Genomic DNA, 26,146 nt, shown 5'->3' on the forward strand with positions numbered 1-26,146 from the left:
GTTTATTTCTGGATTTTTGATTCTACTCTATTGATTGACCTATCTGTCTCTGTACCAATACCACATGGTTTTTAATTATGATTGCTTTGTAATATAGCCTGAAGTCAAGAATGGCAAATCCCCTAGTAGATCTCTTATTGTTGAGAATTGTTTTGGCTATCCTGTTTATTTATTTTTTTCATATGAAGTTGAGAATTGCTCTTTACATGTCTGTAAATAATTGTGTTGGAATTTTAATTGGGATTGCACTGAATCTGTATATTGTTCTTGGTAAGATGGCCATTTTCACTATGTTAATCCCATCAATCCTTGAGCATGGGAGATATTTCCATCTTCTAACATATGTCTCAACATCTTTTTTGAGGGTCTTGAGGTTCTTGTCATTCAGGTTTTTCACTTGCTTGGTCAGAGTTACATCAAGATATTTTATATTATTCATGGCTATTGTAAAGAGTATTGTTTTCCTAATTTCTTTCTCAGCCCATTTATCATTTGTACAATGGAAGGCTAGTCATTTCTGTGAGTTAATTTTGTATCCAGCCACTTCGCTGAAGGTGTTTATCAGCTGTAGGCATTCTCTTGTAGAAGTTTTGGGGTTGCTTATGTATAGTATTATATCATTCCCAAATAGCAACACTTTGACTTCTTTTCCAATTTGTATCCCCTTGATCTCTTTTAGCTGTCTTATTGCTCTAGCTAGAATTTCAAGCACTATATTGAATAGATAGGGAGAGGATGGGCAGCCTTTTGTTGTTCCTGATTTTAGTGGAATTGCTTTAAGTTTCTCTCCATTTAATTTGATGTTGGCTATTGGCTTGCTGTATATTGTTTTGATTATGTTAAGGTATGTTCCTTGTATCCTTGATCTCTCTAAAATTTTTAACATGAAGGGATGTTGGATTTTGTTAAAGGTCTTTTCACATTTAATGAGATGGTCATGTGATTTTTTAAAAATTTAGTTTGTTTATATGACAGATTACATTGATGGATTTTTGTATATTGAACAAATCCTGCATCCCTAGGATGAAGCTTACTTGATCATGGGGAACGAAGATATTTGATATGTTTCTGGATTCTGTTAGTAGATATTTTATTTAATATTTTTGCATCCATGTTAATAAGAGAAATTGTTGTGAAATTCTCTTTCTGTATTGGATCTTTGTGTAGTTTAGTTACCAAGGTGACTGAGACTTTGTTGAATGAGTTTGGCAGTTTTCCTTGTGTTTCTATTTTGTGGAATAATTTGAGGAGTATTGAGATTAGTTCTTTGAAGGTCTGATAGTGAAGTGTGTTTCTTGTATGCCACAGAATTATGGATCTTGTTTGCTGTCTAGTCTGTTAGCCCGTGTCTTTTTATTGGTGAATTGAATCTACTGATGGTCAGATATATCAATGACCAAGGGTTGTTAGTTCCTGTTATTTTGATGTTGTAGAATTTGCCTACATATATAAGTATGCTGTAGTGGTATAATTAAGAATGGCCTCCATAGGCTCATATATAGACTGGCTTGGCCACCAGTCTATTATGGAACTCGCTGATCTTCCCTAAAGTCAAGAGCTCCCCTAAAACTTTTGCATAGCGAATTCCCAGAGTTCTGAAAATGATCATCTGAATCATTGCAGTAAGCTTTACTACTTAAAGAGAAGAGAATTTCCAGAAGGCTTTATTCATTTATTTCCTTAGATATCTTGAAAATACAAGTTCATTAAGATTTTGAACCCAAAACCTCAAATTAATTGTGATATTTAATTTTGAATCACAAAAGAGTGGGCAGTTACTCTTAAGAATAAAAATCTTGACAGGGTGAGGGTGATGCACACCTTTAACCCTAGTACTCAGGAGGCAGAGACAAGAGGATCTCTGAGTTTGTGGTCAGCTTGGTCTACAGAGAGATTTCCAGGACAACCAGAGAAACTGTCTCTAAAAATCCAACAACAACAAAACAAAACAAAACAAAAACAAAATAAAACAACAAAAACAAGGCAAACAAAACATAAAACAAAAAGTATATGGTACACTTGTTTTCTGGAGGCAGCATATAAATATTGTAATGAATACAGAGTACGTCTAACTTAAAACACGGAGTAAGTCTCAGGCCATGTAATGACTATGATGTCTTTCTTCTTAAGCCAAATCTCTTTTGACACATTGCATTAACCAAACTCATTTGAAAAATGGGAAGCCTCATGCTCTAGAATAAAAAGCATGTGGAAAAAGTTGATGAACCTGTTTATTCAACATCTAAGGTACAAGAAAATATAACTGCAGATATACATTTCTACATGCAATAAAGTAAGGTACCATTTATTCATTAAGGATGCAAAAACTTACTTAAAACACTATTAGTTTAAGATACTTTTTTGCGAAGTTCATTTTTTAAATTTTTTATTAGATATTTTCTTCATTTACATTTCAAATGCTATCCCAAAAGTCCCCTATACCCTCCCTCCGCCCTGATCCCCTACCCACCCACTCCCTCTTCTTGGCCCTGGTGTTCCCTGTACTGGGACATATAAAGTTTGCAAGACCAAGGGGCCTCTCTTCCCAGTGATGGCCAACTAGGCCATCTTCTGCTACATATGCAGCTAGAGACACGAGCTCCAGGGGGGGGGGGGTACTGGTTAGTTCATATTGTTGTTCCACCTATAGGGTTGCAGACCCCTTCAGCTCCTTGGGTACTTTCTCTAGCTCCTCCATTGGGGGGCCCTGTGTTCCATCCTATAGATGACTGTGAGCATCCACTTCTGTGTTTGCCAGGCACTGGCATATCCTCACAAGAGACAGCTATATCAGGGTCCTTTCAGAACCCCACCTCTGTAGTTATTGCATATAGTTATTAGCAAGGGTAGAAAAGATCGTTCACTATTTATTGATAAACAAAGCCAAGAGCAATTGTCATCAAACGAAGAAGATTTTTGTCCCCAGGAAAAAGTTGGCAGAGTCTAGAGACATCTTCGTTATATTACATATGGTTAGAAGAGCTATTGATATGTAATAATCACAGACATTGGGATGTGGCTAAGCACAGGACAATCCACTAGGTGGCACCTGACAACAAGGAATTAAGTAACTCAAAAATTAACAGTGTTGAGAAACCTTCAGGGAGAGGTGCTTTAATGTAGGATTATTATTTTGTACTTGATATTATTTGTTTTTATTTTTTACTTACACATAATACTATTGAGAAAAAGTTATAAACTTAATCTTTACCATAATCAGTTATGTTTGTTCATTTTAGGAGTAGTGTAGTTCAGATCCACATCATTATTCACATCATTATTCATTATTATCAGCCCCCTCCAGGACTGTGTTCTATGGGCATGCCTATGTCAGAAAGTTATCAGAACCTAACTTGATTCACTTGGGCCAGTTTTGATAAAAAGTAAATAAGTACAGCCAGGAGGCAATGAAGGTAAAGTGCTTTTACATGGCTATTTGATGATAACAGGCCACAAAATCTCCCAGACCACAACCTTATAGAGGGTGCACCATCATCACATATTTAAAAAAAAATCATTTTCTGTAAGTGCATCTGCTCAGTAACTTTCTGATCATCCTCGCAGTGGTGCCACACTTACCAAGCCTTGTAGATAAAGTCTCCTCCTTTAAAATATATTATTTAATCCTCCTGAATTTATCTTTAAAATCTGGGTGTTGGGGAGGGGTTGGCCTCAAAATGTATGTGTATATTCCTACTATTGTGCTCTGCTATTTTCAAATAAATATCAATATTGAAAGGAAAATCTCTCTGACCATTACACAGGTTGATCTAAGCATGTAGTATATTACTGTTTAAAAACAAGGTAAACTGGAGGGATAGCTGTTAAGATAGAGGAACACAGATTATGATAGTAAAATAGACAGCTAAAGGCAAGAAAAGCAGGCATGACTTAGGGCTTGCAGCCAGAAAATGGTTTATTGGCAAATTAGTACAGACTTCATAAAAGCATTACTAAGGGTTTTAAGAGTGCTCATAATGCTAAAAGAAAAATGTTGCCAAGTTCCTCAAAAGGTAATTATGCAAAATTTGAAGCACACAAAAACACTATTGAGCAAAAGCATGCTGGCTACATGTGCTGAGAAAAGATTTGAAAGTGTGTTGAGTTGGGGAGTTGGATTCAAGAAGTTATTGTATTGTGTTTTAAAGGGGAACAAGTGATGAAGGGTGGAGTCTGGGGCAGTGGATGAAGCATTGGTGATGGGATTTAGAGTCAAGCAGTGGATTTGCATTATGAATAAATATTAGTGAAGAATCATAGATAGGCAAGAAAGAGGGTTATTAGGAAACCATTCAAGGGATGGTGAGATATATGCTATGATCATTACCATGGGGAATAATAGCTTTAGTAGAAGAAGAGATCAGAGATAGCTGCTTTTCCTATGAGGACCATGTGAATTCCTATGAGAATGAAGACCTCTACAAGTTCAGAGCAGAAATCTACTTGGGTGCCAAGGTAGTCAGAAGCCTGCACTTGGACATAAAATAAAATAAAATAAAATAAAATAAAATAAAATAAAATAAAATCTCCCAAAATATAATCCTTTGTTTTAGCTCCCTGGAATCTGGTGTTTGATTGTGACTCTCTGAACTAACAGGAACCAATACAGACACAGTGACACCTTGGCGGCCTGGTCGTATCTGGTCGTATATGATGTATTATGCTAAGCTGGGGCTTTAATATACTTTGCTTCCCTTCTGGCATGTATAGACTTGGAAACATGTTTATGACATACAAGTGACATTTGGAAATACACTGCTGCAGTTCTCTTTAGCTTACACGGGAAATACATGGGCTGTTGGGTATATGCCATGTTCTCATTGACCTAGAGAATATATCGCTTAAAGTCAACCACTTTCTTTAGCTTCCAATTATAAATTGATGAGATGTCTTGAAGCCAAAAACAGAATGCACTCTAAATGGTAGATATGAAAAGCATGGTAACCAGGGGTGAAAAATCCCCTTTAAACATCTAAGACTAACTATTGCCTTCTTGGCTTGAGTTTTGTTTGGTGTGTTTGTTTGTGTATGATCAGTGTATCTCTCTTTCTTTCTTTGGCTTTCCCCACTTTTTACTTCCACAGTATGTTAGCCATTTTGCTTAATCAAAACAAGATGAACAAAACATTTACTAGTCACTCATCCCAATGCATTAGCCCAGCACAGTGAAATTTAAGAGAATATATATGTCTTCAATACCTCATGACAAATTATCACACAATTAGCAGCTGGAAATTTATTTCCTTGGCTTACTTATCCTTTTCAAGCAGAGATTAACTGTAATTGTTTGTGTTTTCTGCATGGAGATTATTACATTAAGAATTTCATTCATGTATAAAATGAAATATGAACATATCTACCCTATTCCCCGCTACAATTTCTTTCATATCCCCCAACACTTGTCTTAATTATTTCCGATTTCTCATATGTGCATGTGTGTGGGCCCATCTATGGGAGATAACATCAATGGGAGATGAGAAAATAACTGTTGATCATATCCTCTATAGAAAACTATTCTCCCTTCTATCTATTCTTTTACAGGATGGGATATCTACCATTTACCATCTATCATCAACCACCTACCATCTACCCCATCTATGCAGAGATTTTGTCTGTCATGATCTTATTTATCTAAGCTGTTGTGAGACCACTATTACAGTAACCATGCCATGTCCCAAAGGACATGTCTCAGCACATCTCCATACCCTCCAGCCCTGGCATTCTTTCTTTACTGTCTTCTCTAATGAGCCTTGATGCCGGTGCTGTGGTTGATAGAGACATTGCATTTAGGACTGAGCACTTCAGTCTCTTATCTCAGCACTTTCACAGATATACATCTCTCCATTTTCTGTTGCAAAAAGGAAGATGATCTCACCAAGGTTGAGAGCAACCCGTGTCTATGTGCGTAAACACAAATACTTAGGAGGCACTTTGAGAGTGTGCCATTTAGCAACACGACAGGAGTATGTTATATCCTTGGGTCTATGATCTCCTCAGCTATAGGCTTATGACCAGGCCTGTGATTACCTCAGATAGAGCAAGGCTCAAATCTACTAGAAAGTGTTAGTTACTCTAATAGTTAATACTCCAATAGTGGTGCCACTATTGTCCACTAGGCACATTTTAACTATAAGGTTGATGTTTTAGTTAGGTGTTCTATTGCTTTGATGAAACTCCATAACCCAAAATAACTTGAGAAGACATTTTATTTTTCATTTTCAGCTTCATCACAGTCCTTCACTTAGCAGAAACTCTTACAGAGTAGGAACTTAGAGGCAGGAGCTGACTCAAAGGCTATGGAGGAGTGCTCCTTACTGACTTGCTCCTCAGGGCTTGCTTAGCCTGCTTTCTTTTTTTTTTTTTTTTTTTTTTTTTTTTTTTTTGCATAGGGTTTTACATTTTTTCTTTTTTCTTTTTGAATTTTTTATTAGATATTTTCTTTATTTACATTTCAAATGTTATCCCCTTTCCTGGTTTCCCCTCTGAAATTGCCCTATCACACCCCCTCCCCCTGCTTCTATGAGGGTGTTACCCCTCCCAACCATCCATTCCCACTCACCATCCCTCTTAGCCTGCTTTCTTATAGAACTCAGGACCACCTGTCAAGGGCCACTGGGCCTTCCCACATTAATCACTAATTAAGAAACTGCATGCACTACTGACTTGCTTATAGGTCAGATATATGGGGGCATTTTCTCGTTTGAGAATTTCTCTTCCCAAATGATTCCAGCTTGTGTTAAGTTGACATAAAACTAGCCAAACAGTTGGTGTCACGGCGTGTATTGTCCAGCACTAGTTAAAATCATCAATATTTTTTCTCTCCCAGCATCCGCTACAGCTGTTTTCATCATTATAAAAGGAGAGCCAGCACTAGCCAGCAGAGGAAGTTTCTGGGTAGGTTTGTATTGATGTCTCTATATCCAGAATTCAAATTATTTGGCGTCTTCCTCAGTAGGGATTTATAATGTAGCTATGGTGGGTAAAGAAAATCAATGCTAATAGCCTGTGTCATTTTGGAGACCTGTATTTGATTAATAACTCATAGGGTTGATATACCATGTCCTGTACCTTGCACTATTTTCAAATAATGACCCATGTTTTCTGGGAATAGCCCTGTGCAATCACAGAGGGAAATTAAAGAGATGTGAACAGACATATGGAAACCCACTACCCCACAACCCATTTTTTTTTTAAAGGAGAACATTAGTGGAACACTTGTGAAAGAAAGAAGAGAGGGGGAATACTAAGATTTAAAGGATTGAGCAGGAATAGGGGCAGGGGATGGGAGATTACGAGGTAGTTTGTAAGGTCACCAAAATAAGGTTACTGTTTTTGCTTCTTTAAGGTGAAGTTCCTGTGTTACAACGGTTTAAGACCGCTTATATGAGCGAGATAGAATTCTCACATAATACTTTGTCTTCTTAAGTACTGGAAAAAATCACATATAAACATTTTTTAATTGATAAAGGAATGAGAAATATACCTTAAAAATGGAGAAAATAAATCTTGGGATTCACAAACAACTGCAGGATCAACCATAAGTAGAAGAATGTTTTTGTTTAATGAACACATAGAAAACTAGTTTAAGTTTAGAAGCATTTGGAAATAATTAAAATTTAGTGGAGATTGCTCTTTTTAATGAGATATATTTTGATAAATTATACATTCTATATTTTACTGAATTTTATATGAATTATATTAGTATTTTAGAAAATTACATTTTGATAATGGAATATAACTTTAAAGATGTTCTGTTTCGATAAGAATACAATTTGGGACCCCTTAGCAAGTGGAACAAGCAAAGTATTTTTTGCTCTGTTCTAGATTTTTTGTTGTTGTTGTTTGTTTGTTTGTTTGTTTTTTTGTTTTTCAAGACAGGGTTTCTCTGTATAGCCCTGGCTGTCCTGGAACTCACTTTGTAGACCAGGCTGGCCTCAAACTCAGAAATCTGCCTGCCTCTGCCTCCCAAGTGCTGGGATTAAAGGAGTGCGCCACCACCCACCACCGCCTGGCTGGTTTTTTGATATTTATAGGAATGTCTGATCTTTCAGCCAGACCACAGGACAAACATTACAGAAATGTCTCAAATCTTATCAAATTAGCTTCCTACAAACAGATTAATCACTACTGAAAGAACAACTCTCGTAGTGGTAGATTGGAGCTAAGTGACATATGTTTGCTCTCTTGCATGTAACTGTCAATTATTCACATTCCTCTGTTGTGTTCACAAGGTGTTGTCTCAGCAGAATTCCCTCTGCTCTAGCTCTTCCTATGAGAAAGATTGTCACGGGTTCTGCATCTCATTTGGCTTGAGTTAATGATTACAATTTACAGCATGGAAGAGTTGAGCTTTTCTGTGGGTGGAAATATCTATCCATGCCAATAACCATTGTTGAAATGAATTATGTTATCATTCAGTGCCTATAATTATATTTTACAGAGTGACTGTGACAAATTTTAATAGCATTGTAGAGGTCCCTTGGAATGTTTTGAAACTATTTTGAATATTATTATATTATTTCCGAGGTTGAAATAATAGCACAACATAACAGCTATTAGTTTTACTCTGTGTTGCTTGAAGATCATCAAAAATAAAGGATGCTCAAAGCTAAAATAAAACACAGTGGCTTTTATTAATTATATAGATAGATGTTAGAACAAATATCTACATTTTTAGAATGATTTGAAATTCTGTAAATGTCCATTTTTTTTTACCTTAACATATTGGTTAATAAAAAGTATCTAAAACTTGGAATATTTATGTAAACATCACATCACTAAATATTCATTCTTTACAGTAGAAAACATGGAACTCTTCTAGGAATATACTTATACATACCCATGTGAAACAGGAAATATTGTCATTGACCATGTATGTGGGCTTCTCTGTGGTTCTGCACAAGCTACATGTAGCCTGGACTCCTAGAAACCTTGGAGACACATACACTGGTACCCTTGTACCACTACTGAAGCTGATTCACGATTCTGTGTTGTCAAGTATGGCTCTAGTCACTTTATGGTCTATCCCATGGGCCTACCAAGTAGGACCCTCTCATATTTTCAGTGAGAAACAGAGATCCATGTAGGAGGAATAATGCATCCAAGAAATTCATTCAGAAGGTTATGAGTCGTTTGGTATCTATATACGGCTCCGACTCTGACACACACACACACACACACACACACACACACACACACACACACACACACAGAGAGAGAGAGAGAGAGAGAGAGAGAGAGAGAGAGAGAGAGAGAGAGAGAGCTGTATTGTATGCTATGCAGCTTTCCTATGTTAAAAACAAGCAAACATTAGCGTGTGGCTAAATGTTTGCCTTTGGTGGCTGCCTGTCTCAGTTTCTTCTCACTATACACACCAGGTTGTAGATTTGAATGATTGAATGAATGACTTTGGTACTCCAGAATTTGCTTTCTTAAATTCCGCATTCAGGAGTGATTTACACAAAAATCACCAAATACTTTGCTGCAAAGACAAAGATTGGAGAGAGAGAGAGGGAGAGGGAGAGAGAGAGAGAGAGAGGGAGAGAGAGAGAGGGAGAGAGAGAGAGAGAGAGAGAGAGAGAGAGAGGGGGGGGGGAGGGAGAGAGAGAGGGAGGGAGAGAGAGAGAGAAAACAAAAGGAAAAAATACCAACTGTTATTAGAGATCCAATAAATTTACCCCTAAAAAAAAGTGCTATTCTCACTGGGGCACAAAATAAACACAACATAAGTTTAATTTTAGCGACTTTTATTTTAGACTCTATTAACAGTTTTTAAGTATCAAGTATAACTACAATGTAATTTTTTGACAAACCCAAACATTTTGAGCATTCATAGGTCTATGGGTTCTGTAAACAGCATTCATATATTCATGGCTACTTACTCATTTTCTGGGAGCAATTCTTGATTGCTTCTTCAGACAACTAATAACATAGTGAGAACATATATTTAAAAATTGATGGCTCCAAACACAGTTCTAAACCCAGATCAGTTACTGACCATCCTGATTTAGTTGCCTCCTTATCATTACTCCCCTTAACATATGACAAATCTGCTAATAAGGACTGCTTTATTTACATATTAACATTTGATGAATCTGCTAGTAAGGGCTGCTTTATTTACATATTAACATTTGAGGAATCTGCTAGTATGGGCTGCTTTATTTACATATGCATTTGTTTTTCACTCTTTTACAAAACTATCAAAATTCTACAAAGTATGCTAAACATTTATGATTGCAAATTGTGACAATTTGAATTTAGAAATAGCCCACAGATGTAGACTTTTTACACAGTGGAAAGAGACAAAACAGAAAAATGAGGTTCTCCTGTCTTCACACAACCCTGTGCATGGATTTGTGGTCACGTACGCTTTCTTCTATTTAATGCTAACTTATATTTTTTGGGTAGTCACCATTCTATGACAATAGATAAAATAATTTCAGTGACTAGCTTCCATTGATGACATTTTAGAGTTAGTCCAAACACTAATCAACATGAAATGGGGTGTAAGCTTTTTAGCTTTAATTAAATGCTATCCTAGTGTCAAATACTATTTTTTAAATTGATAACAATGTCATAAGTAGTGATTTTGATGTTAAACATATATGAATATAAAACTTAATATTACATTTAAAACTATGTAATTCAGAACAAAATATGTTCAACATGATGTAGAAAAAAGAGAACCTTTATACCTGTTCATTTTTTTGTAATGCTAAAAAAAATTGTGTTGAGGAACCAGTTGCTGACATATATTAAGTTTACACACACAAAAAAAACAGTCACTGTAAAAACATTAATAGTAAATTACAGATAATCAATAAGATTCACACATACTCTATCAATAAAAATGAACAATATAGTTATATTTTTATGGGTGCAAAATAATAAAAATCCTGGTTTCTTAATTGAATGTATTAAAATTGTTACAAATGGATGTTTTGTGTGGCTCACCATTAAGTTGCCCAAACATATTTCAGCTGCTTGACAGATATGCAGTGCTCTGTATTGTCTGGCTTACCACTGCTTGGCATCTTCCATAGACGTTTAAAAGTAGCTCCCCAAACTGTTAATGATTAAAGACAGTTGTATTCAACCTTCAGCCTCGTACTTAACTTCTTAGAGCCTTAGGACAAATATTTGGAAAGAGGTTCTTGTGTACGGTACTGGACAGAGCACATAGTGTGAAAACCTGGACAAGTTCTGTCTAATTATCTCTTTTTGTCCTTGGTGCCTTGTTTCTTCTCTCCCTCTTTCTATTAGTCACTCTCTCTCTATGTCTCTTCCTCTCTCTAGGGATGTTTAGTTCTTTCTTTTAAACTGGGCAAGAAATAAAGAATGTGTTTTAATGACTTATTTTATCAATATTCCTGTGTTCCTCTTTTAGTTTTATAGGCAAATTGATGAAGTATGTTTTATATATTTACTTCAAAGTTCCCCCTTGGAATCTTCTAAATAAAGCCCCTTTGTGCTTAAATGGCTCATCAGCTCATTTTTTTTTTCCTCCGCAAGGATAAAGTGTTTAGAAGAAAGATTTCACATGGCTGGAATAAAATTATGAGAGAATGTGCCAGGGTCGTTCATTTTTAACAAGTACTTTAAAAACATGAAGTAGATTTCTAATCCTTGGCAGGGTAACTCCAACTATCTCAAAATGCTCTATTTGACCGATAAATGCAAAATCGATTTCACAGTATGGATTAGAATATTAAGAAGGAAGTGACATCTACATTATTTACAGGGGGACATAATGGGGCTTCAGAGGATTAATTCTCCATAGGGAAGGCATCAGTAATAAAGCAAGCCAGTGAGACTCACTCTTTGAATGCCGTTTCATTCATACTAAACACCTGGTGAACAGATAGACACTAAAAGCCGGGTGTTCCTTGTAACCTGAGAAGCTGCCAAACACATTAAGGATTGTATTTAAGAGATGCAGTCCACACTGTGCTCCAGTCATCTGCTCAAACAAGCGCTAAAGTATCAAGTACCTAACTGCATTTCAGGGTACATCTCATTAGAAAGGAGACATTCAATTTGCTTAGACATAAAGTATGACAAACCAAAGTTACATAAGAAGATAAATGTGGCAACTGGCTTTCAGATGTGAGTCATGAGCTGTCTCATTGGGCAAACTAGATTGGATAAATATTAGTAAATAAAACGCTGTAAATAAAATTTTTTTCTGTTAACAATATTCATATGTCTATGTGGAGAAACCTGATATTTATAGTTCAAATAATGTTTCAAGCTCTGTGATTATTGTACAAACAGAGAGGGGCATAAGACTGGGTAGCTGTTCTCTGTGATGTGTGCCTGAAGTTCCAGCTAAGCAATTTTGTGGAAGAATCATGTGATCACAAAATGCCAAAGATGTCCATAAATCAAGGTGAATGCCTATCTATATGAATGAAAGCCATTTCTTAAACAAGTAGCCTATATATGTTTTTCAGTCCCATGACATTTTACAGATACCTATAAATTGATTTTGATGCAATGTAGGATAAGTTTCAGCACCTCAAAATATAAACTGAATTCTTTATGGACAGAAATTCTGACTCCCTAATGATAAGATGTTTTCACAAAACCTTCATCACTAATTCGCATTTCTTTTACAAGGAATTTCATTGCAAATCACAGGTGAAATATTTACATCGAATTCCAAATCACAGCTAATCCTGTTTGTGTTTGTGACTGTGAGCATGTGCGCCTGAATTTCTATATTCACATGGGTACACATCTACTTAGAATCTAGGGAAAGAAATGGAGGCAAAAGAGAAAATGTTCTATGTGGTTTTCTGATATTTAAAATCATTAAGTCACCCTTGATTGCAATAATGATTATTCCCTGTAGAGTTACATGCACAATTCTTAAAGAATCATTGACCAACGCAAAAAGTAGCCATGTGTAAATGCTTCTCTCTTGTTTCACTGGATCAGAGCTAGTGGCTGTGCTGCCTTTGAGAATATTTGATAAAAAGAGTTTGGCATAGACCTCCGTAAAAGAGTCTTATTAACACGAGTGAGTCACCTTCGCAGGCTGTAAACAGTGTATCAAAACCGAAGCTCTATTTCCTGCTTTCGTCTTTCTCTTTGTCTTCCTTCTCCGTTTTGTCTGTTTCATATTTCTCTTGATCTGGCTTTGTGACACTGTCATAGGAAGGTGGAGAGATGGTAGAGGCTGTTGCATCTGTCTTTTCTGGACTTGAGTTCTCGTTAACATTATCAAAAACTATATCTTCTTTATTGGGCAAATCGTCATCTCTGTCTCCATCTTTTATATATATACTTGATATATTCTTGACGTTTTGCCTAAGGCGGTACCGTCTGTAAGCACGCTGAATGATAGTCGCAGATACATCCTCTTGTTTTCGCTTCAGTGTGGTTGTGATGGGCTCATAGGACACTTTAGAAGGATTGGCTGACATAAACCTTTCTTCCATCTGTGAACGAAGGGAATCCATCTCTCCGCTCTCGCCCAGGACCCGCTTTGTAAAAGCAAATAAGATGTCCAGGCAGTGGATGCGGTCTCCACTCACCATGGGCAGGTCCATGGCAATGAGCTGGACTTTGTTTGGCTTTGCGATGAGGAGGGGAGGATCCAGGGCTGCTGCAAAGTCAGAGAGCTTGCAGAACTCTATGAACTGGGTGGCGTCAGGGTCGAACTTCTCCCAGACTTCGTAGAACATCTCAAAGTCGTCCTCACTCAGGGGCTCAGTACTTTCTTCTGTGGCAACGCTGAAGTTCTCCAGGATGACAGCAATGTACATGTTCACCACAACCAGGAAGGATATGATGATGTAGCTGACAAAGTAGAAAATTCCCACAGATGGATTTCCACAGTCCCCTTCCACTGAACTTCCTGGGTGAACCTTTTTTGGGTCACAGTCAGGAGGTGCACTGTTGAGGATGGGGGCCAGCAGTCCATCCCAGCCCGCAGAGGTGGTGATTTGGAACAGGCAGATCATGCTGTTGCCGAAGGTCTCAAAGTTGAACATGTCATTAATTCCAGCTTCCTTTTTAACGTAGGCAAAGTTGGACATCCCAAAGATGGCGTAGATGAACATGACGAGGAAAAGCAGGAGGCCGATGTTGAACAGCGCAGGAAGGGACATCATCAGAGCAAAGAGCAGCGTGCGGATCCCCTTGGCGCCTTTGATCAGGCGTAGGATTCGTCCAATCCTGGCCAGGCGAATGACTCGGAACAGGGTAGGAGACACGAAATACTTCTCTATCATCTCAGCGAGAAACATTCCTGTATTGGAGGGAAAAATAAACAGAAATGTTTAAAGATCCACGCGGCACAGTATCATGCATCTAAATAGCTTCATTCGACATTTGATAAATTCAGAATTGCTATTCTATCTTTTTTTTTTTTTTTTTTTTTGAGCCAGGGTTTCTCTGTATAGCCCTGGCTGTCCTGGAACTTACCTTGTGGACCAGGCTGGCCTCGAACTCAGAAATCCGCCTGTCTCTGCCTCCTGAGTGCTGGGATTAAAGGCGTGCGCCACCACGCCCAGCTGCTGTTCTATTTTGATTCGTTATCTTATTAACTGCTTGTGACAGTTTTCATCTTAACTAAATTCATGGGCATACTCCTTTCTATTTTGGCTGGTAAGATTTTTTTTTTTCATTCTCTTGAGACTAAAGTTTGTGTCGTGAATAGAAAAGATTATGCATGCTCAGGGCTCAAAAAATTATTTCCAGGGCTCAGAATGTAGCTCAGTGCTAGAGCTATGTGTAAACTAAATCCTACTAGTAACACACAAATGTGTGTGTGTGTGTGTGTGTGTGTGTGTGTGTGTGTGTAAGTAAAATTATTTATGAAAATTTTTAGCTTAAAACATTTTCCCCTCCCTCCGTCCCTCCCTCTGTCCCTCTGTCCCTCCCTCCTTCCCTCCTTCCCTCCTTTCTTTCTTTCTTTCTTTCTTTCTTTCTTTCTTTCTTTCTTTCTTTCTTTCTTTCTTTCTTTCTTTCTTTCCTTTGAGATAGAGTATGACTATGTAGCCTTTGCCCTCAGAAGGAGAATGGAATTTGCTGTGTAAATAAGGTTGGCTGGGAACTCACAGAGATCTGCTTGCCTGTGCATCCCCTGTGCTGGGACTAATGATGTGCGGCACTCCAGCTGCCCATGTTTTAAATACCATCCTTTGATTTTTATGGCCATCAAACTGCATAAATTCCTATTGTGTGTGAAAGTCTAGTGTTTAGCTTCTCAGAATCCTTTGAACCTTTATTTTCACACACTGTTGCAGAAGTCCTCATTGCTGTATTTTCAGTCTATACACCACTGCCACATAAAAAGTTTCCCTGATAGTTTTATTGAAATTATAAAATCTTTCCTGTGAAAGGTGGTCACTGAGGCTGGAGAGGTCTCTCAAAGGTTAAGATGATGATGATGATGATGATGATGATGATGATGATGATGATGAATTATTATTATTTCCAGGCCCTGTATCTGGTGACTCACAACAGCCCGTTACTTTAGCTCCGGGGGTAGGGGGTGGGGCGGCCTAGCATCTTTTTTCTGGCTTCTGTGGGAGGCCACACACATGATATACATTCACACAGATAGACACATACATATGAATAAAAACTAACAAATCTTCAAAAAGTCATAATTTCATTGAAAGCCTTTGGAAGCAAGCATAAGATAAGCCTTCAATTATTTCAGCTTTTTTTTGTCCTTCATTTTTTTCATAGACATCTGATACATTATATGGTACATTTATTACTAGATTTGTAATTTTATATTTATTACAAGTTTGAATTTAACTTTTCTTCAAATAGTTTTTCTATTTTTTTGGTCAACAAAATTTTCAATGTTGATATGCAATTTATAATTTGACTTTTCTGAAATTCAATTGATTAATTATTATTATTATTATTATTATTATTATTATTATTATTATTTATTTTAAAGTTTGAGATTGTCTGACTACATAACCTAGGATGGTCTGGGACTCCATATCCTCCTGGTAAAGCCTCCTTAATGCTGGGATTACAGATAGCTGTTCAGGACCACAGCATCTTGAATGCTGGAATGGCAGTTAAGTGTGGCCAAAGTCAACTCTTTCCCTTTAGAAGAGTGCCATGATGTAATAAAGATAAAGATGAGTGACTCCTGGGTTTTAATGCATATACCTCCTTGTTCTCTTATTGAAACCTCTGGCTAGTATTGCTAAGACTATGTTCTTTTATTGTCCTGATAAAAGTATATTATAATGTTCCCATCATTATACTTTATCTTGTCACTATGCCATCATTACCTGAATTTTAATTTGCTTGGTTATATCACATCTGGTGATAATATTACTTGAAAACTGTTTTTAAGCCATTTTGACATTTTTTCATTGTGGTTTTGGATTATATAACCTTTAGATTTTTATGGCCCTGTTTGATTAGCTGTGCATTTTATCCTGCAAATTCTTCCATCAAGAAATTTCAATGCTAGAAATTAAATGTAACCTTAAGATATTAGGCATGTTGGGTATGAAGAGAACAGGTAAGACATGACAGTGAAAGAAAAGACATATAAATCATGCCTGTGATACACAGACACAGCTGCTAAGTGAGAAATAACTAAATCTATTGACTGATCCAGTATTAATTTTAAAGATAAAACATCATTTTTTTGATATTTTAAGTTCAGGATAAATTTCAAAAACAAACTGGTATCCATATCAATTAGCCTTGTCCCTGATAAAACTAAAAATAATTTCAAATTCTTCATTGGCTTCCAAGACACATCTGTGAATAGATGTCAATTATCAGGCTTCTTGAGGCAGATTAAGAAACTAATCTCAATAGGAATTCTTTCTGACAGACCCACATTTTTTGGCTTTCAGGACTAGGGTTTGAACTTGGGAGTTATTGCACAAAACGTTGCTTTTCTTCTAAATCTACTTCCTTCTACCATGCTAGTAATTTATTCTATAGTAAAAGGGATCTCAAACATGCAGACACTTCCTAGAACACATACGGACTTTATCCAAAGTTAAGATTTCACTAGTCAATGGCCTTACCTACAATGGAGAGGATCACTACCACAAAATCAAAAATGTTCCATCCCACAGTGAAGTAGTAATGCCTGAGAGAGATCAGCTTCAGCACACACTCCCCAGTGAACAGGATGATGAAGACCACGTTGATCCAGTATAGCACAAAACTCATGTAGTCAGTTTGCCCCTCTTTTTCTACCATCATGGTTACCATATTGAGGCAGATAAGAACCATGATGGTGATATCAAAAGCTTGGTTTGTCACTAAGTCAAATATGCATCCTTGGAATTTGTTCTGCAAAAGACACGAAAAGTGAGACAGAATGATGAATAAAATTCTAAAGTATTACCTGCAACTTTGAGCCTACAACGGTTCTGAGAGAGGCGAAAATCATGATCAAATATATTGTATGAAAAATGAATAAATTTTTAAAACAATAAAAATATGTTACAAATTTATGACATGAACATGGTTAGGAGAATGAATAGTGAAGATATATATATATATATATATATATTTATATATACACACACACACACACACACACACACATGCGCGCGCGCGCGTGCGTGTGTGCGTGTGTGTGTGTGTGTGTGTGTGTGTGTGTGTGTGACGTCTGTTTGTATTTACCCCTGGCCTCGGAATTGGTTTTTGTGGTTTCTTGGACCCCAGCTTCTTCATTGCATTATAGTATTTCTTCTGTTCTTCTGTCATAAAGATATCTTGACCTCCAAGGTAAAGGAATAAAAAAGAAATCCAATTAAAACCAGAACCAAAGTGCAGTTCTTTCTTGTACTTCATAAAAAGGTTAAATATACAAATATAGAGATGATATTCACTTTCATAATACCTAGGAGCTATACATAAGATGCCTAAAAGGGATTATCTCTGTGTAAACATGGACATACTATAATTCAAGTATGTAGAATATACACAACATATAATCATGACTGGCTCCATTACCTTTTGATATACTAATATGTTCTACTTTAGCCTATTTGTTAGGGTTTTGTTTCCTCTGATATTTCTTTTACTGGAAAATATTAGTGCTAAGTAAAAGATAAATTAGGAAGATTTTGAAATGTCTTTCATGGTTTGGCACATGTTTAGGACTCTCATTGCAAGTAGGGCTCTAAAATAACAACTATGACAGTACTAATTTTCTATTAATTTATATTTATTTCCCAATGACACCATTTCACTAATGGAGAAAAATTACAGACACTTTTAGAAATGAATGTGCAGCTCATTTTCTATGTCAACATCCATGTCTGTGTCTGTTATCATATAAGGAATCTGAATTTTTAATAATCCCTCTCTGGTTTCAATATAAACATTTTATTGGATATCAACATTACACTTGTAAAGTTCAGGTACAAAGGAAGCTACCAGTGCTTCTTAGTCTTGAGTTATCTGAAAGACTATCAAATGATTAAACAAAAAGAAATGTAGTCACCAAGATTAAACAGCAAAAACTGAGGTAAAAAAAAAATTCACATTTTAACCCTTTCTTCATCAGACAAGACAAAACATCGGAAACGAAGGTTAGAAACTTTGGTTACTTCTTGATGCTTTGCTGACTTCTGAAGGTTATCTGTAATCTTCACAGACTTGTATGGACTCTGCTTTGGTCTTTACTATTGCCATTTTAAACTCATAGCACAATGTAGAATAATGTGTGTGTGTTATAGACTCATTTCGGAGAACTTGAAGCTCCAACTCCTTTACTTAACTTATATTGTCTTGAAGTTAAGGACAACCTGGCGTGCCTTCTATTTTGTTTTCTTGGTTTAAATTATATTCAGCTCCGTTTTGGGTTTATTTCTTATACCTGATAGTAGCCACACTTTTTTTTTCTTAGACTTTATTCACTCTTTCTAGTTGGCCCACAGTCTTTATGTCATTCATTTTGGTACTCATCTGATGACAGAGAGTTCATGCTAATGTTAAGAGCAGCCTTTGTCCTTAGTGCTTTTTAGTAAACTAATCTTGCACACTTTGTTTTTCCAGGGACGATATTCTGATTGCAAAATATCATGATGGGTATGGTGAATTCTAGAGGAGACTGTGCAACCCAGAGCCTCGAACTGTTGTGTTTTACTATAGACTATATAGGCCTTGTGCAAAATATCCTCCTAGAGAAGCCAGACAGACATTTTAGAGATCAGTTTGTCCTATCTGAATGTTCATTGGATGTCAAAGCTCTATTGCATATCAGTTAAGACTAGGTTCTTATCTTTGTTCAAATCTCATCTCTCAGTCCATATGTAAGTTTCTTGATTTCCTCAATGCATTATTATTGTACTGTTATACAGTAAATACACCATTTATTTGCTGAAAGGATCAACTGAAATCTTACTTGTCAAATATTTAGTGTAAAACTAGGGAAGAAAAACACCTTATAAATGTTCTACACTAAGTTGAAATGTTTCAAATTCTGAATGTTTTAAGGACTGGCATGACACCTAAAGTGGAGAATTCCATCCCTAACACAATGGCTTGGGTCTTAGTGAAAATTCAGGAACACTTCTAATTGTTTGTCAAATTACCTTCATCTCATATCTATGAATCATAAATGATTGTCTTTTTGTTTAGGCTTGGGCTTCATATCTCAGTATCTTATTATATATATTAATATTTAAAATTACAAGAAAGTACGACATCTGAAACATTGGGGCTCCAAAGTTTAGAATGAGAGGTGGTTTAGTGTAGTTATATTCATCTTCCTCATAACCATGTAGTTATTAAAAGGGTTGTTGTTACTTACAATTTGCACATAGGTGCCCACATTCATAGTCAAATCTGTTATCTTTCTAATTTTCCAATAACGAACCTATTCATAACTTACTTACTCATCTTCAGTTGAATGCTTATGATTAATAATAGAAATTTTCAATGTCACATGAATATATTAACGATGAAGACAGTACTAACAGAGATTATGTATTGTACAGAAAACTGGTAAAATGTGACTGTTTCTTCCAAAGGGATCAGTAGAGCCATAAGCTGTAATTAAAATATTTATATTAAAGATAGTTAAGCATCTACCTTGAATCCCAGATTACATATGGACTGTGAACCAAATAGACAACTTCCTGCACTTGTGGTAGTAAATTCTGTGCACTGCATACATGCCAATGCATGCAATATATACTTATAGATGCTAATCTGAAACCTGGAATAATTTTCTCTAGTGATCCTACTCCTAATTCTATAAACATCTCTTTTCCCGGAGATGGTACCCAAATCAATGTAAGTTGTCTAATCATCAAGAAACCTAAGACATAGATTCTGCTATCTTTAAATGTCTAAACTCCTTGATAGAATGTCTTGTTTTAATGTCATGGTGGGCTATTTTGGATATTCTAAGAGCATCTCAGATGACAGATTAAATCTGGACTAACCTGTGTTTTCCTAGTCACAGACACATTTACTACGTGTACTAAAGCCCAGATTCACAATCTGTGATTGAAAGAATTTTGGAGCTTGGTTTTTGATGAAGCTACTCTCTAGGGTCAGACTCTAAATGTCACATAACCTTTCTAGAAAGTTAATTAGAGTTCATTTCTCTAAATTACACACATGAGGCATCTTATGTAGTATCAGACATAACAGAATTCCAAAAATGTCAATGCTTGAATGCTATTCCTTTCTTAAAATACCCAATGACATAGCAGCTCCTACTGAGTAATATTTAATAAGGATTTTCAAATCTGCTTTCTCAAAACTACAAACATCACATATTTTTAAAAATTTCTATGTTCAAATCTAAACTCCATATTAACGGAGTGAGTTTCTGATCATCTTGAATAGTGGCCTTGCTAATTAGGGCAAGTCATTATAGGCCCACACTTCTGTTCTCCTTCATGAAGATAGTCTACCCACTGATCTCTCAGTTGCTGCATCTTCTCTTTCTTACCTTCAAAAGGCAAATCAGATACCACATACAACTGCATCAGCTTCCTGACTGCTCATGTGCATCTTTGTAAATTTTTCTCATTGTGCTTTTTACTATTTTATATGTGCAGTGTATGGAATAGTAGCAGAAGATGGCCTAGTCGGCCATCACTGGGAAGAGAGGCCCTTTGGTATTGCAAACTTTATATGCCCCAGTACAGGGGAATGCCAGGGCCAAGAAGCAGGAGTGGGTGGGTAGGGGAGCAGGGTGGAGGGAAGGTATAGGGAACTTTCGGGATAGCATTTGAAATGTATATAAAGAAAATATCTAATAATAAATAAATAATAAAAATAGTGATAATTAGTATTTGAAATTTGAGATGAAACTCAAGAAACCAAGGCACTTAATATATTGTAATTTTGTACAAAAGTTCAAATATTTGCTCTGTTCCTTAGGACATAACACTGAAAAATTTCTTAAAATAAAATACTTTGAACTTGTTGGCAAGTTTAAAAATAAATAAAAAGATTTGATTAAATATCCAACAGATAGGAGATATATTACCAATTCTACTTAGTCTGATATCTGATTTGGAGTAATTTCTTGTTCTATGTGCCTTTCCTCTTTTCTATTTTTCCCAATTTTATTTGGTTACTTATTTTCATGCTTGGACAAATACAGGACCTTGTGCTTCCTACGTAAGTGCTTTACATATGTTAGATCGCCAACTCCATATGCTCTTTCCTAGGGCATTGTAGCAACAATTAGGACTATAATGTTTGAGTGTATGTGTTGAATTCTATTTCCTTCAAAAATCTATGTAAATCCTAATTCCAGCACCCCAGAATGTGACATTGATTAAAGATACTGTTACTGCCTAGTGTCTCTTAATCAAAAGGAGGTCCAAGTGGAGTAGAGCAGATTCATAATAAGGTACTCACTAAAGGAGGAGCCAATATAGAAGGGGAAAAAGAATGCGATCGTAGATTTTCCCTGTCCCCATCCAAAATCGCAGCCTGGGCTGACAGGGACTAGGGGGTAAAAGGATGGCTCCTCTTATAGAGGTCAGGAAAAACTCATGACTCCTCTAACTCTGGTATTGGACTTCTAACTTCTAGATGTGTGGGGAATAAATTACTGTTGTTTTAAGTCACATTCTTTGTTGTGGTTTATTATGACAATCAAAAGACTCTAAAGCTGATATAAAAGTTATTGAGCTCAAAAGCTAAGGAGAGTGATTGACACACACACTCAGCAGGTCTTACTTTCAGTAGTATTATTTCTTATGCTATAACATAAGTGACATGAGTTCAGCAGCCATATTATAAGTAACTGTCACTTAACTTCCATCATAACACATACCCCAGAATGATGGTTAGCAGGAAAAAAAGAATACCTCTGAAAATAAATAAATAAAACTACTTTGAAAAAAGTACCTTACTGCTTTGAGCTAGTGGTATATTTATTATTCAGTCCTCTATAGGCAACATCAGAGAAATCAGAGAATTAATATAATGTTTAAGACTATTGTGTTTAATTATAAGTATATTTTAATAAATTTTAATATATAGTAGTATATGAATAAATAATACTATAAATAAATGATAATAAATATAATAGATAATAATATGTAACTATATATAATATAATGTAATAATTTAATTAAAACTATTGATATAACATTTAAAATTACAGAACAAAACAATAAGATTATACATATATACAATTACATAGTTGACCAATTATTTTGAAAAATAAATGCAAAATAATCCATTTATATGAAGTTCATTCTTTTTCAGTGCAATGTAGGAAACACTTAAAATACTTATCTTCTTCTTCTGTTGGTTGAAATTATCGATGATGACACCAATGAACAAGTTCAAAGTGAAGAATGAGCCAAAGATGATGAAGATGACAAAATAAATGTACATGTAGAGGTTGTATTCATATATTGGTTGTGCATTTACCTGCAGAAAAAGTCAATAGCATGTTGACAGTAACATTGATTATTTCCAGTTGAATGTGGACTGGAAAAAGTATTTCAGAAGTACACATATTCAGCAATAAGTACGTGCTCACACTGTATACACACAAAATCTTCAAGTAATGTATAAAGGACTTTATCATAGGCAGTGATTGATCTCAGATTGATAGGGCAAGTCACCAAGTAAATGACTGAATGAATTCCCTTAATTTCCAAATAAAATTGTAAAAGTGATCATACTGGAGTCATATTGATTTTATTGTGTTTCCATTGTTTATAAATATATCTTTACTAGATTTCATAGAAACATCAAACAGCCAGTAATCTTTAAAGTTTATTGGCAAAGATAATAAATATTGCAAAGTGTTTCGAGACATAAAATACTAAAAACTATGAATAAAAATCACTTTACTTTTATTTTGATCAACTAGTATTTGCTGCTTGTTGGTTACACAATGTAGCAGACCCAGAATTTACACTGGGTCGATCTCCAAATGCTATATGCCTAAGTAATTGAAATCACTAGGGAGGCAGCTTTTCGTTGTATTTGTACATATTCACGGCACTAGAGAACTGAAGTTCAAGTTGTAAAGGTACACCTAAGGTAAATAAGTAAAATTTAAGACTTAGTTTTAGGTTGATCAATACTTACATTAACAGAGTCAACTGCTGCATACATAATATCCATCCAGCCCTTGAACGTTGCCTATAAATACATTTAGAGAAATTGAATGTGAAACTCAGACTCTAAAATTATCATGAACACAGTTTATCTATTTAATCTTCCAGTATTACTAGCAGCGTCAAATTAGTTTTGTTCTATTTAAAAATACCGAGTTAACGTAAAAATGCTGTATTTAAAAAAAAAATATATCAGAGCACCACATACATTTATTTCAGATGTGAAAACTGCTGCAATGTTTAAAAGGAAATATTCTAAACTTTTTTCTGGAATTTCCAAATTGTTACAAATACTTGTGTATTTTATATATGAACGTTTCCTTTTCAAAAGTGGAAGAGGATTTTATCATTAGAGTAGGAAATAATTTGTCTCTATTTCTCAGGGCTTCTCAATGCCTTTAAGAAAAAAAAAACTTCCTATTACCTTGTAAGATAAACATAAAAGTCCCATAATGACTACTTAGAAGGTAATTTGTCTGTTGATGTAGTGATGGTGACTCAAATGAAAATAAACTGTCAATTGTGGATTAATATATCTACAAATCAAGAAAGCTGTGCTCTTTAGCTATGCTTACAGGGCACATGTGCTAAAAAAATATTGAATCTGGCATCATAATTTCTTCTTAGTAGCACATTTACACAGTGTTTTATACTCTCCATTCTGTACCAAGTATTCATGAAGAGAGTCACTTACAACTTGAAGCAGCGACAGGTAACCAAGTCCAACGTTATCGAAGTTTACTTTCAGGTTTTTCCATCGCACATTTCCACTAACATTCATCAGGGCAAAACACTCAGAACGGTTTGCAACTTGAGATACAGAAAATCGTGAGCCATCTGTGGTGTTAACACACTCATAGAACTTGCCAGCAAACAGATTGACTCCCATGATGCTAAATATTAGCCAGAATATAAGGCACACAAGAAGCACATTCATGATGGAAGGGATTGCTCCTATGAGTGCGTTGACCACTACCTGATACCCAAAAAGAAAGACAAGAGTAGTTAGGATCAGTAGAAAATGACAAACAGACGCCAATGCAGAATTAAAGGTGCAAGCCCAAGCAATCAACGAGTCTACATTGAGCAACCAATGTACAGTGATCAGTAGTGCACTTAGTAGTGACAAGGTATGTCATAAGCCCTGTGTTTTCTGACTTACCAGTTTCATGATTAAGACAGTAAAACTACTAGCATACAGAGGAGTAGATGGCCAAGATGATATTGCACTTCAAATAAATGAAAAAACAAAAACAAACAAACAAAACAACAAATAACCCCCCCAAACTCTCCAAAAACTGATTCTGCTAAGACAAAGTCTTAAATCTACAAACTTTTGAAAAGGGAGAAACATAAATACTTAGGAAAAAAAACATAAGTAAAGGATATATATATATATATATATTACAGTCCCATATTCCTGAAATCACCAGCTTTTGGAAACACACTCTCCCATATAGTGAACCTATAGTTTGTATTCAGTTAAGATAAGGCTGGGAGTCTTTTAGTGGTTTATACGCTTTAGATTGTGATGATTCTGCAAAGTGAAAATAATTTTCTTGAAATTATCTTTCTAGCTCTAAAATTGGCTTTTATATAAGTGCTTGGCCAAGTATTGGCCGTGGGGCCGCAGTGGAAGCAAGCCTAGGTGAAGCTTATGTTACTTTCTTCATTACTGCCTTTCAGCCTTTTCCTTTGTTATTGATCCAGTGATTTCACTGTTTCAAATTTCCTGCACCACACCTTCTACAGTAGGTCTCTCCCCTCTGGTTTTCTTAATTACCTCATTCTTCAAAAGCCTATCTTTTGTTTTACTCTTCAGCTATAGTCCACATTTGAGTACAGATGAGTTAGAACAAGATTGGTTGATAATAGCTTAGCATTTGCTTATATATATATATATATATATATATATATATATTTTAAAATTTTGAACTTATTAAAAAGGATCTCAAGACCCTTCTAAGTGGGGACACAGGACACATGTGGACCCTATGACCACCTGTGAGACAGTCTGGCTTCCATGTATTTAGCCAGTATGGGTTCTATGATCTCTACTGCTGTTGTAGCCATTTTTAATACACAAATAAAGGGTATGATTCTGCTTCTAGAGAACTTTCTTCACTGCAAAGTCAGTGCACTGGTGGTGTTTTCTTGACTCCACACTGGAAACAATAAGAATGACTGTGGAGATATTTCAGAGGCACATGAGGTGATGGAAGGAAACACATCATGGTTGCTCTTCATGGCATATTTTATCAGATAATACTGTAGAGGAGATCCCCCAAAAGGCTAGGAAGAACATGGCTCTTCACCAGACTTATATCTCCATCCTCGTTCATCAGTTCCCCCTTTTGTTATTACCATTGACATACATTGTACCTTGTAGTCATTAGCCCCAAAGCCTTACATACTCAACTCTTTTTTTTAAAGGTTTTTTAAGACAGTTTACTTTATTTCCCTTTTTCTTTTTATTAGATATTTACTTTAGTTACATTTCAAATGTTGACCCCTTTCCTGGTTTCCCCTCCCAAAACCCTCTATTCTCCTCTCCCTCCCCCTGCTCCTCAACTCACCCACAC

General features: G+C 35.8%; 1 protein-coding gene and 1 long non-coding RNA gene across 8 annotated transcripts in view; one reads left to right on the top strand and one right to left on the bottom strand.

The window, feature by feature from the left end:
- Positions 1-26,146, top strand: part of Gm13629 (predicted gene 13629) — a 106,593-nt gene that overhangs the window by 29,471 nt on the left and 50,976 nt on the right. Inside the window, exon 2 of the long non-coding RNA NR_033495.1 lies at positions 14,029-14,208. This is a non-coding gene — a long non-coding RNA (predicted gene 13629). The remainder of the gene's footprint in view (positions 1-14,028; positions 14,209-26,146) is intronic.
- Scn9a (sodium channel, voltage-gated, type IX, alpha) overlaps positions 9,730-26,146 on the bottom strand; it is a 155,035-nt gene continuing 138,618 nt past the window's right edge. For 4 of the 7 annotated variants that reach the window (XM_006499033.4, XM_006499035.4, NM_001290675.1 and 1 more), the window contains exons 22-27: positions 24,259-24,540; positions 23,536-23,589; positions 22,729-22,866; positions 17,632-17,736; positions 17,025-17,295; positions 9,730-14,254 (exon numbers count right to left, since the gene is read on the bottom strand). In XM_006499033.4, the coding sequence (XP_006499096.1) occupies positions 13,068-14,254; positions 17,025-17,295; positions 17,632-17,736; positions 22,729-22,866; positions 23,536-23,589; positions 24,259-24,540 (2,037 nt within the window). In that variant the 3' untranslated portion in view covers positions 9,730-13,067. Of the gene's footprint in view, positions 14,255-17,024; positions 17,296-17,631; positions 17,737-22,728; positions 22,867-23,535; positions 23,590-24,258; positions 24,541-26,146 lie in introns of those variants that run through there. The other 3 variants (XR_001781564.2, XR_374432.4, XM_006499036.2) reach the window with 2 other exon arrangements.

Source organism: Mus musculus, chromosome 2 (assembly GCF_000001635.26).
Source record: "Mus musculus strain C57BL/6J chromosome 2, GRCm38.p6 C57BL/6J".
In the NCBI taxonomy this organism is placed as follows: domain Eukaryota; kingdom Metazoa; phylum Chordata; class Mammalia; order Rodentia; family Muridae; genus Mus; species Mus musculus.